We start from the raw sequence: 18,589 nt of genomic DNA, 5'->3' as shown, positions 1-18,589 counted from the left end.
CATGTATGTAGAAAATTTGATCGAGATCGGTCGGGTGATTCAAGAGCGATGAAGTCAAAGGCAGTCTTTTTTTACATATATCTCCCCCCCCCCCCGTGCTCTAGTTTGGGTCGTCAAAGTAAAACGATAAAAAAAAACACAAGTCCCGACCCTCGTATATGTTGAAAATTTAATCGAGATTGGTTGGGTGGTTCAAAAGTTAGGTTTTATTAGTTTTTATTTATGTCTCCCTCCCCTCCCCTAGGATTTACCGTTAAAATGAAATTACAAAAAAGTTTCCAGATCCGAACCTCATGTATCTTGAATTTGATAGAGATCGGTCGGATAGTTCAAGAGGGTATTAAGTTACAAAAACAGTCACTTTCAAGTTATATTTATATTTATATATATATATATTTATATATATATATATATTTATATTTATATATATATATATTTATATTTATATATATACATATTTATATTTATATATATATATATTTATATATATTTATATTTATATTTATATATATTTATATTTATATATATATATATATATATATTTATATATATATATATATATATATTTATATATATATATATATATATATTTATATATATATATATATATATATTTATATATATATATATATATTTATATATATATATATATTTATATTTATATATATATATATATATATATATATATATATATATATATTTATATATATATATATATATATAAATTTATATATTTATTTATTTATATATCTCCCCTCCTTCTCCCCTACGTTGTTCCGTCAAATTTATATGAAAACTATCCCAAGCCTGAACCTCATCTATGTGGAAAATTTGATCAAGATCGGTCGAGTGGTTCAGGAGATTTGGAGTCAGTAATTTTCATTTTTATATATATAAGCTTTTGAATACCATCCTCGTAGAAATCCGCCGCCTGATTTTACACCCTCTGTCCCTTCTGTCCCCAACAGAGTGTACATGATTTTCCAAGTTGAAATTGTTTGTTGAACTTCACTTTGAGATGTTGAATGCCTCCATTCCATGGATTGTTGTTTCGATTCCGGTGTAAGCCACCCATATTTCGTTGCCTGTGACACTTTTCCTTCAAATATAATCACCTTCCTCACTGTGCCGCTCAAGAAAAATCAACGCACTGCCTAAACTTTTTGTTTAGTGCACCTCCATCAACATTTTCAGTACCAGCATGACCATTAACTTTCGATTATTTAATCACTGAGTCCATTTCATAGAGAACATTTCTTGGAATATTCAAGAAACTTACCAAATAACCACAAAATCGTGATGCATCTGTTCTCTTTCACGTTTTCGTCAACGGTTTGCAGCAAGTCTTTAGTAAAAAGAGATGGTCGCCCACTTCGATCCTCATCATGAATATTGGTGCGACTATCTTTAAAAGCTCTAACCCATTCCCGTACCATTCCATTGCTCATGTTTTCTCCAGACATTGCACTAATCTGGCGGTGAATTTCAGCCGCTTCCATGCCTTTAGCAGGAAGAAAAAGAATAATAGCATGTATGCCACAGTCTGCTCAATGCTCAATCGGTAGAGGCATTTTAACTAATAATCGACTATTAGCAGTTATTTGGTAAGCGTTGCAGCACCGAATTTCAAAGCTTAAAAAAAGAAAACATGCCTCGCATACGTTCTACAAAATATTGTGCATACACTCATAACATTCGTTTCATGTTTCCAAAAATTTTGTAAAATTTTATTCAAATCAATTTATTCAAAAGAAAAAATTGAAGTAAATATCGTGAAACTACATGTAATCAATATACCATCTATATATTGTGTCATCAATCAACATGTATTATAACGTTTAGTAAAACAAGTAAAAAAAAACTCCAAATTCAAAATTATCCCTTTCCTGGTAGTGCACCTGAAGTATTGAAACCAATCCTCTTCCTAACTATATCTAGATACAACCTTGTTTGAGACAATAGGAGTTAAAGAAATTCACTTTTTATTGCAATAAAAGATGCTTTATTTTTAAAAATACCCCGTAATGTAAAAATTCAATATACCAATTCCTAAATACACATTAATTCGTTACAATATAAGACGATTGAAATAATCTTACATAGAATTGTTACAGTTTTTTTTAAACTACATGCTGAAACATGATACACTGGGATACAAGTATACTTTCAATCAAATTGAAAGTTTTACAAATTTACATTTTAAAAAATTGATATTTAAAGAACCAACTTTCAGAAAATCTAAATCATTGATCTTCCGATTAATACGTAAGCAATAAGTTTTTAAAATGTAAAATGATATAAATTGATTATACTATATGAATATATAGAAACAAATTTGTGAATGCACTTTTTTTTTAATTTCAAGTTTTTGATAAGCTACTTCACAATGATCAAAATACAAGTTTCAATACACGTAAAATTATATATTGCTCTTAATACATGAAAAAACTAGTAAAATTTCTGTATCAATACTTAACAGCAATATTTGGATCCTTTACGAGATCTAGTAGATTTGGAACCTGATTTATAACACGACACTGGGGAATCACAATCGTAAAAACAACTATCTGCGGAATCGCTATCACTAGCACCACAGCCATAACCAGTGTGTGAGCGACCACTGTAACAACCTCCAGACCCACAACCACTCTGTGAGCGACCACTGTAACAACCACCAGACCCACAACCACTCTGTGAGCGACCACTGTAACAACCACCAGACCCACAACCACTCTGTGAGCGACCACTGTAACAACCACCAGACCCACAACCACTCTGTGAGCGACCACTGTAACAACCACCAGACCCACAACCATCGTATGAACGACCGCTGGAACAACCATCAGAACCACAACCAGTGTTTGAGCGACCATTGTAACAATCACCAGAATCACAACCAGCGTATGAATAACTGGAGCAGCAGTCCCCATGTCCGCTACCACATGAACCGTATTTGGACCTTGAATTACGTGCACTTCTCTTGTTATTCGAATGATTGTCGCTATAGCAATCGTAACAAGAACTAGATCCATCGCAACTGTTATCATAGCAGTTACCGCTCTCAGAATTGGAGCAGGAGTAAGAAGCACAAGACGATTCAACTGGAGTCCTTGATCTACGCCTGGAGGTTTGTTTTGCGCTTGCTCTAGATGGTAAACAAGAATCTCTCTCAGATCCGCATGAGCTGCCCTTTCCGCGTTTTGATTTCGGAATAGTTGTTGAAATCATTTTCTTAAATCTGGAAATAGAAAAAATGTACGTTAACTCAAGAGCAAATTTCAAGTTTGGAATTTAAAATATTCCATTTTACATATCAATTGTGACATGAAACCAAGTTTACACTTCAGTGAAGTGAGATTATCATTTGCACGAAATAAATCCAAACAAGATTCACGACTTTTCACTTAAATCAATCTTACCGGAAACATGTAATAAATTTATACCCTGTGACAGTTATACGAGGACATACTGAAAAGCAAGACCCTTATTTTTTTGTAAGAACTAAACAGTATAAAACAAAAAAACTCATGCATATTATTCTTATCCATAACTATTAACTCAAGAAAAATTTACGCCTGTTTGTGAATTTACCGTTGCTGCACCTGACTAATGTGGAGAATTAGACAAAGCTATATAGTTTTTTTTGGGGGGGAGGATATAATGGATAGAACTTCCAAGTGCAAATAATGTACAGTAAAGATAAGTGACAACGTAAGAGAAATTATGAAGCAAAGAAAAATACAGAAGATTCGAAATGGGGATATAATTTCCGTAAAGACAATTACGACAACGTATTCAGGGCGAAGTGGTCGTGGTCTAATGGTTAATGTAGTTAATACGAATTTGCAGGACCATTGATAGATACCACTTCAAGTCTCATTCCGAGCCCTTTTTTCTTTTTTACTTTTACGATTCCTCATAGGTCAAACCTAATTATATAGCTCTAAAGTAAGGTAAAAATGGCATGGTCGTTGACGATAAAATTTTAAACTATGAAAACATGAAATTAAATACTTACTTAGGGGATAAAAGAAGGACTACACAGTTATTGCCGAGAAGCAAGTGCAATTACGAAATGCATATTTACAGTATATCATCCAAAACCTTTATTCTGACAAGCAAAGCCACGTCACTACCGTGCAATCTCTAAGTGTTGACAGTACCAAAGAATGGTGAAATTATGAGTCGTGCGTTAAGGCCTGAGAACTTCGTTGTAACCGACGAACTGTTTGCAAATGTTTAGACTGACAGCAGGATGGAGTTAAATGGGATAAATCTTCTCCCACATCAGGTACACCTAGTGCAACAACTTCAATTGGACGTCAGAACAATCTAATACGCCACATATTTGTCGTGCAGGACGAGACTATAGAGTACGGCTGTTCCTACAAAACTAACAGACGAAATGTAGCCTTCCTGAGAACTGTCGTTCTGCCACAAACACCCTTCTTACAAAAGCGCACAAAGCAATGCAGAGTTGGTATAGTTCAACACATTCATATTGAACTAAATCGAGTAATGAGAAGGTATTCCTGCCACGCAATTAAAGGACTCATCCTCTATAGGTCACACGGGACATATATGCCTCAACGTGTACTTCATACAGAAATTCGGAAGGATTGCGGCACACTTCTGAGGTTACATGGCAACCTCTGGCCAAGGAGAACAGAAGCCAGTGCCAGGTGAAAGACCAGCCAGGTTTACATTGATATCCTGAAAAACATCTTGCTACCATACCCACGTGCAAATTTTCCAGACTAATTAGCATGCACAGCAACAGTGCTATACATAGGTCCAGGTATACCCAAGCAGAGCTACAAGAAAACTAGTTTCCATGGGCTCTTAATCTTAACCAAATAGAATATTTATAAGGTTTCATGCTGTATAAATGAGTGGAAGTGAGAGAAAATAGAAACCAGACTTTTCTATAAACATGACAATACTATTGCAATAGTGTCAGGGTCACTTTTTGCATTTGCTGCAAGCATGCAGGAACGATCATGTGCCGTAATTGCAGCACACAGTGATTACTCCAAATTTTAATACGGATGTTTTGTCTGTCTCTTGACATGATCATTTGCAGGAGGCACGTAGCTATCCATATGAGTTTTGGAATGGTCAAACATTGTGACAGTGGATTCTCCCATTTCCTCCCACTTCATTCCACTATTTTAATTGTTTATCCATCATTTGTACTTCAGTTTTCTTTAACTTTTATTGAATTATAGTGGGATTTTAAATGATTTATTTTTTATTTCCCTCTTGTTTATTTTTCGATTACGTAATTATTAGTGTACTAATGCTGGATGCGAGAACAAGAAATCGTTCCGCTTGAAAATGTCATTTTATTTTCATGTTCTACTCATTCCTCGCAGAAATATGTATATACTTAGTTTTATTTCTCATGGTTTGTTTCCACATCACTGAGTAATTTTATCGCTAACAGGCTGAAATTACTCTTTCTTCAAAAGGGAATATGTTTATGGAAAGTATTCGAACCCCTGATACCTGCGAACCCCTGAGGCGAAAGTATCCCCTCATAGAATACTCTTAGGATACGCATCAGAATGGAAGTGATGACAAAAATCTGTAATAGCTATAATCTTTCTATTCATCATCCTCATGCCAATGAAGGCTGAACTGAAATTTTTCATGAGACGTGTCCCGTAGGTGGTCTAAGTTTTTTTTATAATTCCAAACCTCTAGAAGTAAGCATCTCGACCACTAATACACCGTATCAACATAACCAATCATAACTTATGAGCCCACCTACCACATGTGACAAAAATAAATCTATTCTCGCTTTGGCCAAGATATTGTAGTATAAGAAATGTGATTGAGAGTGTCCCTACTCATTTCTGCATCTCAGAAAACTATAGATTAATTAATATCGGTCGTTTTCGATTATTTTTACATGCCAATTTTTCCAATAAAATATGACCCCCGCTCCACCTTAGAGATATGCATTTTCATCAATTTTATACAATCTTCGGGAGGGCCAAGGTTGATAAATTGCAGTACATGCTGAGTTGCAGTACTTATTGCGTGATCCGATCTAACTCTCATTCGTTTCGATATAAGATTGTGTTTCACATCTTACTCAAAGATCGCTATGTCTCGGTCATTACTTTGTTTAGTTCCACCCCTGCTCCGCTAGACCTGTCATGTAACTCATTCGCAACATTGTCTTGTTGAAAGATTGTACCAGTGTGCTCTCACATGATGGGTAATACATGCATACGCAGAATCTTGCTCACGTGTTGCTGTGCTAAGAGATGACTAAAGTCGTACGCGATGGCTCTATACCATGTCAATAATGGCGTGACGTTATACCATATTGGCTGGATGTGACCTCTTCCAGTGAAGCCACATGTACACACAATGGTCATTGTCGTAATGCAGAATCAAGACTCATCACCGAACAATCTTTTGCCATTCATAAGGATTCCATGCTACCCGAGTAGCAACACCACTCCACAGTGTCGTTTATGCACTGGTTTTAACCTACCCAGAAGACTATGTACCTACAATCCAGCTTATACCAGTCGTCAGGACAAGTGACACAGGGCATTGTGGAGAGTCCATTACTTTTATCCAAATGGCAGGCGCAGAAAGGATTACATAATGCTTCACGCACAACGTGAAGATCGCGTGTAGCGGTCTGTGTTGGTAGACTTTAATCTTCATGTTGTGCGTTGATGCCTTCATGTATCTACTGGTCCCAACATGTGGCAACAGTAACATTGGAATGAACCATACGTCGACAATTGCACGAAATGCCCAACCGGCTTCCAGCGGTTCCTTTCGAATGCCGTTAATAGCCGGTAAATTAAAGCAGAGGTGATACATTGTGTATGTTTATTGACCTTACTGCATTGTGCTTACTTCCACGCTTTTTGACACGACCAGGACAGTTTCTAAACACTTACTCCCCTCTGGTGGCCATTCGTGATGTTCACGATCTTCAATAGTTTACAAACAGTTCATGGCGCTACACCTATCGAATGGCAGTTAAATTGGACGATTTCTTGGTGCTTCAGTTATTGAATCAATGATGATTATCGAAGTACCTGTTACACGATTTTACAGGAGCATTGTACAAGACAGTTCAAAGTTTCTTTTAAATGAATATTAAAAGACATTTGAGAAAGCCAATAGTTCATAACTCTTCCGTAAAAGCTCATGTCTCAAAACAACCACTACCACTTATTGAAGTAATGCTTAACTGGCCTTACCTACTCACACCTTATCTACAATGTTAAAAGACTGTCAGATTTACTTAGATATAAGAAGTTTTCAAGTCTAGTTAGTAAATTCGTGACACTTGTTTCACTTACTAACAGCAAAGTAACCAAATGAAAGCTTCGTCAAAATAATATCGCGCAACACATTGAAATCGGCAAAGGAAAGCTGAACTCAGATACAGATCTTTATCAATTTAATAGGAACATCTGGAGCTAGAAAGACATCAGATGTCTGCATTGGCAAATGCCAGTCTATAATCGCAGCACTAGGATGTAACTGACTAGTGTGTGAGCAAATTGTATTATGTGCCGTGTATGGTCAAACGGAGGTGCGGAGTGAACTGAAGAGATACTTGGGTAAAATGGGTGACCTCTAATTTCCAAAGACAAATTGTTGACGCTTGGTTATGTGGTGCAAGCGTGACGAAAGTGGCAAGTACGATTGAACGTATCGCAAAGAACATTATTCAAGCTGATGGCTGCTTACAAAATTCACGACAAAACTAAATTGGCAAAGAGGAACAGTGATCGGAAGAAAACCTTTCGTGATACGTCTCACCGAATATATTATCGAGGATTGTCACTCAATCGCCGTGTGACTGCGGTGAAACTGTTGGAAGTGCTCAAACAGTACCTCACACAGTCTGTATCGGCAATCAGTCTGCCGCTACTTCCATGACATTGTCATACGAGGTCAAGTTGAACGAGAAATTCCTGATAAAAGGTAACGCTTCAGAACGACGCTAATGATGCTGCGAACATGCAATATAGAACGCTGATTGCAAAGTGCGATAAGGTTGGATGGATCATTGTTCACCTTATTTTGAATTACTGTTTGGCACACGCCCAAAGAAGTTTATGATCAGCGGCATGGCATAAGGGAACGCCGGTATGCCCGACATCCCCTGTTAAGAAAAAGTACGTATTTCATTATATAGAAATTATTTGCTTGTAATTATCACAATTATTTCCATTGCAATCTTCTGGATGCGGGCTGCCGGTCTCGCGCCTAGCTTTGACAAGTGGAACCTACGATGCGCCTCACTCAGATGAGCATTTTCTCTTTCCTCTTGTCGTATGCTATGTTCCTTGGACTTCCAGGCCTACTGCAACCATCGGAATTTTCATCTGCTTTCTGACGAATGTGCATGCCCAACTAGTTTCTTCATTCCTTTCCACTCTACATTTGCTTTAGATATAAGCTGAAGTATTCGCAAGTATTACCAACTATTTTGAAATATGCGATAGTTTCTGTACAGAACGTACGAGTGCTATCGTCAAGAAAATACAACGAAACATAAATGGTTAGTTCAACGCCTTTTTAAAGCATGTCGCTTATGTACATGATAATATAGAAATAGTTATACTTTAATCGTAATTAAATGTATCGTATTTGTAATCGTAAATAAAGACAAACCATTAATTTTCATTATAAATACATAGTATGCCTAGTTGCGTTGCCAGAAACTCTTAGAAGGGGCTCATACACACAAGCATAAATATAAAACATTCTGTAGAATCACGGTCACAGACTTTGTAGGCCAAGAGAGCCAGCAGCCCCCGTCCCTCGCAGAATTGTTTTAATTTCTTTCTATTTGCTTATTCAAATGATATACACTCAGGCTCATATTCACCAACAGGCGGACCCAAGATAAATTTCTAGGAGCGATAATTTAAAAAACTAGATTGAATTATGGTATGCGGAGAAAGAAGCTGCCTACAAGAAAGGGAACTATATTGAAAACAATGTTCATACAACAGTGGGGCAGAGTTTCCGTCATAACGGTAGTGGTACGAAGCTGAGACAGTTGCTTATTGGCTTTTAACTCATCTACGCATTTGCTTCTGTATACCCAACTAGGTCCGTAATTAGGGGTGCCAGCCCCCTAAAACTTTTTACAACCTACAATCCTGAGGGAGGATTTCTCTCGTAATAGCTATGTATTGCTGATTGGAGTAGTATTGTATTGCACAAGTGACTAACTTTGGCATCCCCAGTTCGGAATACCATACTACGCTACTGGTTAAGATACGGAGTGCCTCCGCCAATCGTGAAACATGACGTCTGTGATTATAACAATTTTAGATAATCTGGTTCCTCAGGTTCAAGTGATTTCGGGCAATGACAACATTCTAGGATTACATTGTACACGCACACACAGCTGGAGCTGTTGCTGTATGGTTTGAGGAACATCGAGATGAAGTTAAACATTTTCCTTGGCCCACACGTACCTGAATAGAATTTAACATTGTGGACAGTTTTGGCGACAAGAATCCCGTCATCATCTCACGGAACTATGTTCCATGCGGAATGGTGTAGAACTCCATTTCCTGCCATTCACGGCGTCTATGATCGTTCAACGTAGCATCAGAGCTGTTCTGAGGAAGGTAGCTCAGAGCAACCAATCTGGTTAGTTTACTTTTAAATATTATTGAAGAAAATTGAATACATTTATGTCTAAGGAACATCTATAAGTTCCTTTAACCCTTTCGGACCCAGTTAGCCTTTTCTCCCCATGTAGCTTCCTTCGTTGTAGAGAGGTATCCTTAAGACTTGGCAGGTAGATGCCTCGAATGGATAGCTAATTGTTGACATGAATTAGACTGGCCCGCGCACAGTGTAGGCAACTAGGGAAATTAAAACTTCCCTAAATTTGGGTAAAATTTTGAAATTTTCTATTTTTTTGTTTCTAAATCCGTACCTATACGTCCTAGCGCAAGTCAACTTACGCCAGTCGAACATTGGTCCTTATTAAAGAAAATTGCGTCCAGATAGTTACAATGGGGTGATAAGGGGGCACAGTAAAAATTCGTATTTGGGTTCTAACCATTGATTTTTCTAGTTTTTCCCCTACTTGTCTGTTTACCGTAATCTATTTTTTGTAATTGAAAGCTTTGTTTCTTATATATCGCCATGATACTTGTAAAATATATTAGTGGTGTACCAATGATTAAGGTAGTTTGAGTGTCTGGTAGCAGTGTTATCAGCTACAGAAAATTTTAACTCCCGATTTTAGGTGAAAATTCGGAAATTTTCCTTCCCCCCCCCCCTCTCTTATTTGCCTCTTGCTGGCTACATTGGAACAAACTTACCACTATGAAAGCAGCCTCTTTGACCACAGAACGCAATACAAAAAGTTAATAGGATAATTAGGGAAGCTCTTGCTTCTGATGTTTGCTTCTGAGGCGTAAAAAAAATCAAAATTGCATGTGTATGATTTTTTCTTGCTTTGTATAGCAGCCAACGAATTCAGGTTTTCACTGTAGCTTGTCAACATCTCAAACAATTTTTAGATGACTTAGGCCCATTTGACAACAGTGGTGCCAGCTGCAAAAAATCTTGAATTTCAGTTAGGAATTTTTTGTAAATTTATTCCTATATTTCCCTCCGGTTAGCAACACTAATCTGACTTACCCCAAAAAAATAGGCTCATCCCTCTTAAAAACAAGGCCTTAACCATATCAATCGGGTAAAAAGATTTTGATCAATAAGTCACTAAATGAAATTATTGGAAAACGCCAAAAATAACCCGGATCCGAAAGGGTTAAAACTATGTTCTATTTACTTTTCTGATGAAAATTTGATCTGATCTTATTGAAACTAGACATTAAATGACAGCAAAAGGGGTTTTAATCATTAACATATGTTCTCATTTTAAGAAATTTTAAAGCAAATTAAATATTCTGAAAAATAAAATATTATGACATTTCTGGATATGCATATACAAAATGTTTAATAAGAGAAACTGCTTGTATGCATATGAAGACTATTAAATTCTATTTAAGTATCATTAAGGTTACGTTCGATTGTTCTGCGCAAAGGTAGGTTCTAGCCTACTTATCCTATGAAGCTAGCTGATTTCATTAAGCCAGTTTAAACAGCGTAGCCAGTTTATTGTTCTTGTGATTCAAAAAGGATATTGCGAACTCAATAGGGATGCAGAGAGGAGACTAGTAGAGATTTAAGATTGTCTCAACTAGTCTCGAGAAAATGTCTGCGCCAATCTCGAAACTATAGGTTTATCATGACTTGTCTCGAGGATGAGAGAGAGATATGTTGGGATCGATGTAATACTACGAAGGTCTTATTTTTTTCCATTCGCAAATGTCAAATTCAATAACAAGTCCGCTATGAAAGAAAATGTAAGATGGAAACTTGTAAATTTAGTGATAAAAGCACTACAATAAAAGTCAATAACACTCGGATAATATCTTGTCATGGCTATACGAAAAGGGCAAGGAAAGGTCCAAGTTAGTATGAAAGAAAAAGAAATACTAATTGATATTGTACAAGTATGTTGAACTGAAAACTGTTTTAGTGACAGGGGACAAAGAGGCAAGAAATCAGTTACGTAAAAACACGTAATTACAATGCGGCTACGACATGGATGTAACAAGGTAACAAAAACCCTGAGACAACATTCGATGGTAATCTCCGAGCAGTGTTGCTAAGTGTGCTAGGGCAAGGATAGGTAGAAACGAAACATGATGCACAAGCAAATGTTTAATACTTTGTCTAGCTCTACATGCCGAACACAATTATGGGCTTTGCCACGAAGTAGAAATCCATGTGTTAAGTGAATGTCTAATACAGAATAGTTAGAATTCCAAGCTTTCGCTCCAAGCCTTTTCATTACTAGCTATGCCAACATACCTAGCTTGGAAACCAGCCGAGTTGCACCACACATCACTGAACTTACATGACAGGACGATTTGCTGGGCAAAACAATGTTTACTTGCACATCAAACAGGCTGAGCACTTTGGAAAGCACAACGGGTTAAGATCCTCCCTACACGACATGCAGAGACAAAGTTCGTAAAATTGCGACCAGTTAAGCAGTGAATATTGAAGAATAAATGGGTAACTTAAGCCGTAAGTACGTGGTTGTAAGAAAGTGACAGCCAACAGAATCAACATCTTTGGAATCATCAGTGAAAAAGTTTGCTTGAAACAACTACGAGGAAGAGAAACTTGTTGAAATTCGTAACGGCTGGTGTTTGGCTTCTTATATTGGGACAGATGTAAATAAATGGCTGGATGAAGTGCCTTCCATGAGAATATAGGTAGAAAAAACAACTCAAAATAGATACTTCTACGACAAAGTCATCCAAAAGTTCCAGAGCTCAAATTCCCAAAAGCCTGGTAGCGTTCGATCGTGTCTGAACGTTGGTAGTGCTCTCCAACTTCTAGTACAACAGGTGAAAGATGTTGAGGCATTGATTTGACACTAAAAATAGAATATCAACAGATGACGTCGCTGAGTTAAAGATGGCCCGTGCGCTTCAACAAACAAGCCTTGAATAGTGCCGACCTGTTGCCAAGATTGACAGTATTCAGTTGAACTTGGTAACTCGGGAGGATCCATACACGATGCACGGATAGTCCAACTTTGAAAATACTAGGCTACGATACAGTAGCAAAAAGATAATGCGATCAACACTCCAAGGTATATGGAACAACACTTTCAGAATGAGTATTCTTAGACAGCTGTATTTCAGCTCTTAGATGGACTGCCCAAGACAGCCGATGATCCCACTGAAGGACCAGTTATCGTCAAAAGACAAGCCTGTATGCCCCGATAAAGATTTGAATGATGTGTAGCTGCGTAAGCGAAAACGCGAACAACATAAGATTGCGATCAGATGTTGGTCATAGCACCAGCATAGTTCATATTGAGAGACGATTACAAGATTAAAATTGGAATGGACGGTCCGGAAACCGCATTGGAGATCGGAAAGCAGAGTTTTTCTAAGCAACTAGTTAAGGGTATCTCCCTATAACTGGAACTGGTCATAGTTATTCTCCAGAATGGAATTCAGAATAGGAAAAATATTTTTACCCCAGGCTACAAGAAATTATCCTTCAATCCAGTTAGAATATAGAGCTCAAAGATGTTGTGGTTTAACTTATAGGAAGTCAGATGAATAACTAGCCGAACTACAAACTGCAGAAACATGCTGGCCCAATTCGTTAGCAATCCGCTTCCGGCTAGTGTTCAGTTCGTCTTGCACAAGAATAAACTTCGACGGAAGTGGAATAGCCGTGGAGACTACGAGCTATGGAAAAAATAGCACTCATGAAACTATCTGCAGTTCAAGTGGAGATAGTTGCACTAGCTACGGATTAGTTTCCCTTGTTTAATCAACTAGCGTGCTCGAACGATGGTAATGAAACCGCTGATTGTCAACAGTAGGAGGACGATTAAATCGACAACGTGCTCGGCGTAGTGCAGAATAACTTCAGGCATTTCTTCCGACCACCAAGGGTTTTCCAGGATCGCAATCTAACAGTGGAATCGAAGTGTTAGAAGCAGACATCACAATTGCGTGAAAAGGTGTTCAATCACAGTAATCATGGAGTCAAGTATAAGGTCAAAGCTGCCAGAAAATTGCCCTAGTCTACCTGTCAGATTGTAACAAGTCATTGAGCAAATTGTGAAGCAGGAGCACGCCAGTAAATGATCAGAGAGTGATCACTGCCACAAACCATGACAGACACGCCACTCCAAAATTAATTGTAAGTCGTGGGCTGCAACTAAGATCAAGATGTGAATATGTTCCTATAGCAATGGTAAAGTGTGGACTGCCATAGTTTAATAAGGTAAAGTGTGAAGTCTTGAAAAAGTTGCAAATTCTCGACCTCGAGGCTCGGTGCGAGAAGAACCCCAGAATTTATGATAAAGAGTAGGCTATGTCTTCCACCAGAATACCCGGATGTGGGAGAGAGAGTCATCGATATCAGCCGAAGTAAAAGCTTTAGTCTGTAATTTAGATGCAGAAAGTGATAGGATGTCCAAAGGAGATTCGAACAGCTAGAACCTGGAAATAGCTACTCACTTGGATCGAAGTGAAATAGTATTTGTTCCGTATCCCAACTGTTACTCAAGCCAGCCGCACAGTCATTGCCGTCCTTATGCCGGTAACAATGTATGTAGAAGCAAAAGAGCGAGTAGCAACAAGGTGAGTTTCTTCTACAAAATTAGAGATCGAATGACAGTTAAAGGTGTTTTAATTCTTCGAGGTGTGTGGAATAATCATTTACATCACATTGAGAAGAGCTATTAGTCAGAATTAAGAACGAATGAAGATTTGTTTTGTTTTTTCTTTCCTTTAAAAGGAACTAAATTATCAAGATCGTTCTTCTCCATACTTTTCGTCAGATTTATCACACTGTGTAACTGAAAAGTTTTCTTATAGGGAGAACAAACTGATGATGTGCAAGTTTCCATTTGTAACGTGATTCTTTTAGTTACATTCCCTAGTTCCCAATATATTTTTAGTATTTATAAACTACACAAGATTATGATAAATCACACCATGATTATACACTTTAGAATACGTATTTTTCGTAATATATATCGAATTTGACACATTAAATAATGAACATTCAATTCTTACAAGATAGTTCTTCATTCTATATTTCTTAGTTACCCTATCAACAAGATAAACAGGTTATCATAGCAAACAAAACAAGAAATTTGTCGATACAATACAAATATTTAAATTATTTTCATTTATATCATCATCTTAACAGCTTGTCCCTATTTAAATAGCACTCTTGTCCCTAAATAGAAATAATACTGTGAAGAACTTACAAAATATACATTATCGTTGTACATTTTACAGTAGCTTATCGCTAAACTTTCCAATGTGGACTTACATTCTGCAGTAGCATGTTTAATACTTTCAACATAGAAGTGGTGTACTCTAAGAATTGTTCCTACAAGTATGAGAATCTCCATTTGTAGTACTAGATTTCTCCACAAGTTGTGGTGGTTTGGTAGCACTAGATATTTATGGCTATTGCATACTAATCACTGCCGACGCAACAGGAAGATCACATGTGATTGATGAGATCAACAATATTCCGTGTGAACTAGTAATTTCACATCAGATGAAAGTGTAGTAAGCGCTGGTTTAATTTAACGCTTGGCCTCAGTGGGGAAATCCTTACAGTTATCATAAGTTTACAAATTTAGTTTTCGTTCTTGAATATCCAACAGTCACGAGACTAAGCTGGATGTTCTGCTCTACAAGTGGCGCACTTAGGCGAGGCCCACACTGCGCGACTACATGCTGCGTCAAAACAATTGCCACCGATGGAAGAATCACTGCATGACGTAAATGATTGGCCAAAATGCCAGTATTTAAAACAATGCAAAAGGACCAGAATGTATGATCTTACCATTAAGTCGTAATATGCTGAACAAGCAATTCATCCTTGATCTCTGCCTCCGACAAGCTTCGAAGGTCAAAAAAAGTAATCACGCCCTTGTCGATACAGTTGATGTACTTCAACTCGTATTGGAACTACCCAATGTGGTGCATTTTACCAATAACTGTCATTGAAAGTTTGAATAAGAGTCCCATTTCTAAGTTCGAATATGCTCTGGTGGAGAAGTTACAGTGGCAACATGTTGCAAATGTCAAGTAGAAAAAAGTGAAAACATTCAAATTATCACTGGTCTCTAATAACCAAACATCGTGGAACACGCTTCACAATCTTTTCCTCGATCGCATTCTCTGATTATTTGAAACCGACTTAAGAGGATTTGATATCGTGCCATGTTGTGAAAGTAACTACAATCTTCTCCACTTCCCATTTATCGTTCTGGAGGACCAATGAGGCAAGTAAGTAGTATCTACATTAGTCTTTAAGGTGAGCGACGACTCCAGGCCCAATGTGCGAACTCAGAGCTACTTTTTCTCGATTGATTGGTACTTCTAAAGAGACTACCATCCCACCGGTATGGTATAGGCCAGGCTTCTTTGCAGGTCCAACATGCCGCACGCCTTGCCTTCCCTCTCAGCGCATCACTCCATGCAGTATGGCTACACACCAGCAAGCTTCACTTTGTCGTCACAAGGTCTCAGGCCAACTCAACTTTGATCCAAAAATTAGCCAGGTTGAAATAAATAGGAACCCGGCCCGTAAACAATCTTAGATCAAATACTGTAAGATCACAGCAGAGAATCCAGTCGCTGTTATCTAAATCGTAGCCAATTGTCAACGTAAGATCACAACAGGAAATCAGGCCGGTTTCATTCGAGGTATCATTTTATACAGTACTATTTCTCTGTGGCAGACTAGTTATCGAGGTGATCATCCGCAGCAGAGGTTTTGCGCCAAGGGTGATGAGCTCCTCAATCTGGAGGACAAGTGGCTATTGCAGTTCCAAAAAAACTAAGGGATGGGCTCACTACATGCTCGATGCCAAACATGGACAATGTGTGGATGACACGAGAACTACTTTCATCTTCAATGGCTTCGTCAATAAGCAAAATCTCCGAAATTAAGCAGTTGGAAACTACATATTCTAAATAGTGACTTAACACAGCAACAAAGTGACTTCATGGTGTCCAGTGTCATTTGACATGTCCTTAAAGACACGAGTGGTAACCCAGAGAATTCCCAACATTGTTTTCATTGGTAAATATTTTTGTTGGTCCGGGACTAGATCCTTGTCCAGACATTCGTAAGAAAATGAATGGTTAAAACCAAATGGGGTAATATCAATAAAACTCGCCAATCAACTGCAACATTCAGATAGCTGTTAGGCAGTCGTGATTTCACGATTTAGCGACATTCCAAGCCTCAAATTTCTGTCTCATGATCTGATTTCTACCTAGAGACAAAGGTATGATCAATAATTATTTTGAAGAACTGAAGACTGACAATTACCGCTATATTCTTACAGTGATTGATGTGTTTAGTCGGTACGGGTGGGCTGTACCACTAAAATCAAAAAGTGCCGAGGATATAGTGAATGCATTTGAAATGATTTTCCAGGACAGGAAACCAATTGTGCTACGTAGTGATCAAGGAACTGAATTTACCAACAAGACAGTACAAAAGTTTCTCAGGAAACAACGTGCAACATGTTACAACAAAGGATCCAGATATTAAAGCCAGCATCGCAGAAAGATTTAATCAGACATTGAAACATCGTATGTGGAAATACTTTACCAAATATCAAACATACAATTACATCAAAGTATTGCCTTTACTTGTAAAAGCATACAATGAAAGTCGGCATTCCAGTATTAAAATGGCACCTGCAAACGTTTCTCAGGACAATTTACTGGAGGTGTGGCATAACTTATACGACAAAAAGCTACAACGTTCAAAACAAGATACGGATTTATCTGTTGGTGATACTGTTCGTATAAGTAAAACAAAACGTATCTTTGACAAGGGTTACCTCGAGAACTGGACTTGGGAAATATTCAGAGTAAAAGCCATTGTACCAAGAAACCCACCAGTGTATCGACTAGAGGATTTAAATCATCAACTCATCGATGGTGTTTTCTACAGAGAAGAATTACAACCAGTACCGCTCCCTTCGACGTTCCTCATCGATAAAATATTACGTACAAGAACAAAAGGTCGCAGAAAGGAGTATCTCGTCCAGTGGAAAGGATATCCTTCCTCATTCAATTCGTGGATCCCTGCAACTTCATTGAAGAAGAAGAAGAATGGAACCTGATCAAGATTTTTACGTTACACTTCCCAGTAATAGTTCCATGGATTATTTTCCAGAAAATACATTGACTTCATATATTACGAAATTACAACGACGTGTAGAGTTTCGCCAGAAATGGGATGTGGCAATTGTAGAGATTCATTATCCACATTCTTTGCTGAACATTAACAGTGAAAACAATAAAATATATTACAAATCATCAAGTAGTAATGATCAGGAACCGTGGAAGGTTGTAACGATCCCTGTTCGCTATTATAACAATATACGGGATCTTATTCGTGCAATTAATATACATCATAAAGAAACCAATTTATTTATATCCCATGATGCAACTAATAATATATGCCTCATAAGACATCCCAATAAGGAAATCCATACTTCTGTACAAATCTCACCAAGTGTTAGTTTAATGCTTGGATTTGAACCAAAAAGTGATTTAAAAGATATGCAAAAGGGACAATATACACCGGATGTACGATTAGGTTTACCATCACAAATGTACGTCTACTGTGACATTATTGAATCTGTCATTGTTGGAGATACAATGGTACCCTTGCTACGAATTGTCAACATGGATCCTGTGAATCATACTTTTGGAAGTCATGCAGTACAAATCTTTAATCCTGCACATTATGTTCCGGTGGAAAAAATGAATTTTGAGCAAATACAAATCGATATAAGGGACAGCACAGGTCATCCTATGCCATTCACCTTTGGAACGGTGTGTACAAAACTACATTTCCGTCGTCGTCGTCATGACTGATCCGTATTTGCAATACTACCAAAAACAAGCGTTATCCGGTATCGGCAACGTCTATGTGGGAAGTCCCTATCAAGCAGGACATGGCATTGGAAGTTTCC

The 18,589-nt window shown here is 37.6% G+C and overlaps 1 protein-coding gene across 1 annotated transcript in view; it reads right to left on the bottom strand.

Moving 5' to 3' along the window:
* Nucleotides 1-1,979: 1,979 nt before the first annotated feature.
* The window catches only part of LOC145690178 (uncharacterized), a 35,084-nt gene continuing 18,474 nt past the window's right edge, over nucleotides 1,980-18,589 (bottom strand). Inside the window, exon 2 of the mRNA XM_081764815.1 lies at nucleotides 1,980-3,238. Coding sequence (XP_081620941.1) covers nucleotides 2,466-3,047 — 582 coding nt within the window. The 5' untranslated portion in view covers nucleotides 3,048-3,238 and the 3' untranslated portion in view covers nucleotides 1,980-2,465. The remainder of the gene's footprint in view (nucleotides 3,239-18,589) is intronic.

The sequence above is a fragment of the Thermobia domestica genome, chromosome 7 (assembly GCF_964235325.1).
Source record: "Thermobia domestica chromosome 7, izTheDome1.hap1.1, whole genome shotgun sequence".
In the NCBI taxonomy this organism is placed as follows: domain Eukaryota; kingdom Metazoa; phylum Arthropoda; class Insecta; order Zygentoma; family Lepismatidae; genus Thermobia; species Thermobia domestica.
Note: the sequence above shows the minus strand (reverse complement) of the source record. Positions and strands in the feature narration are given on the sequence as shown.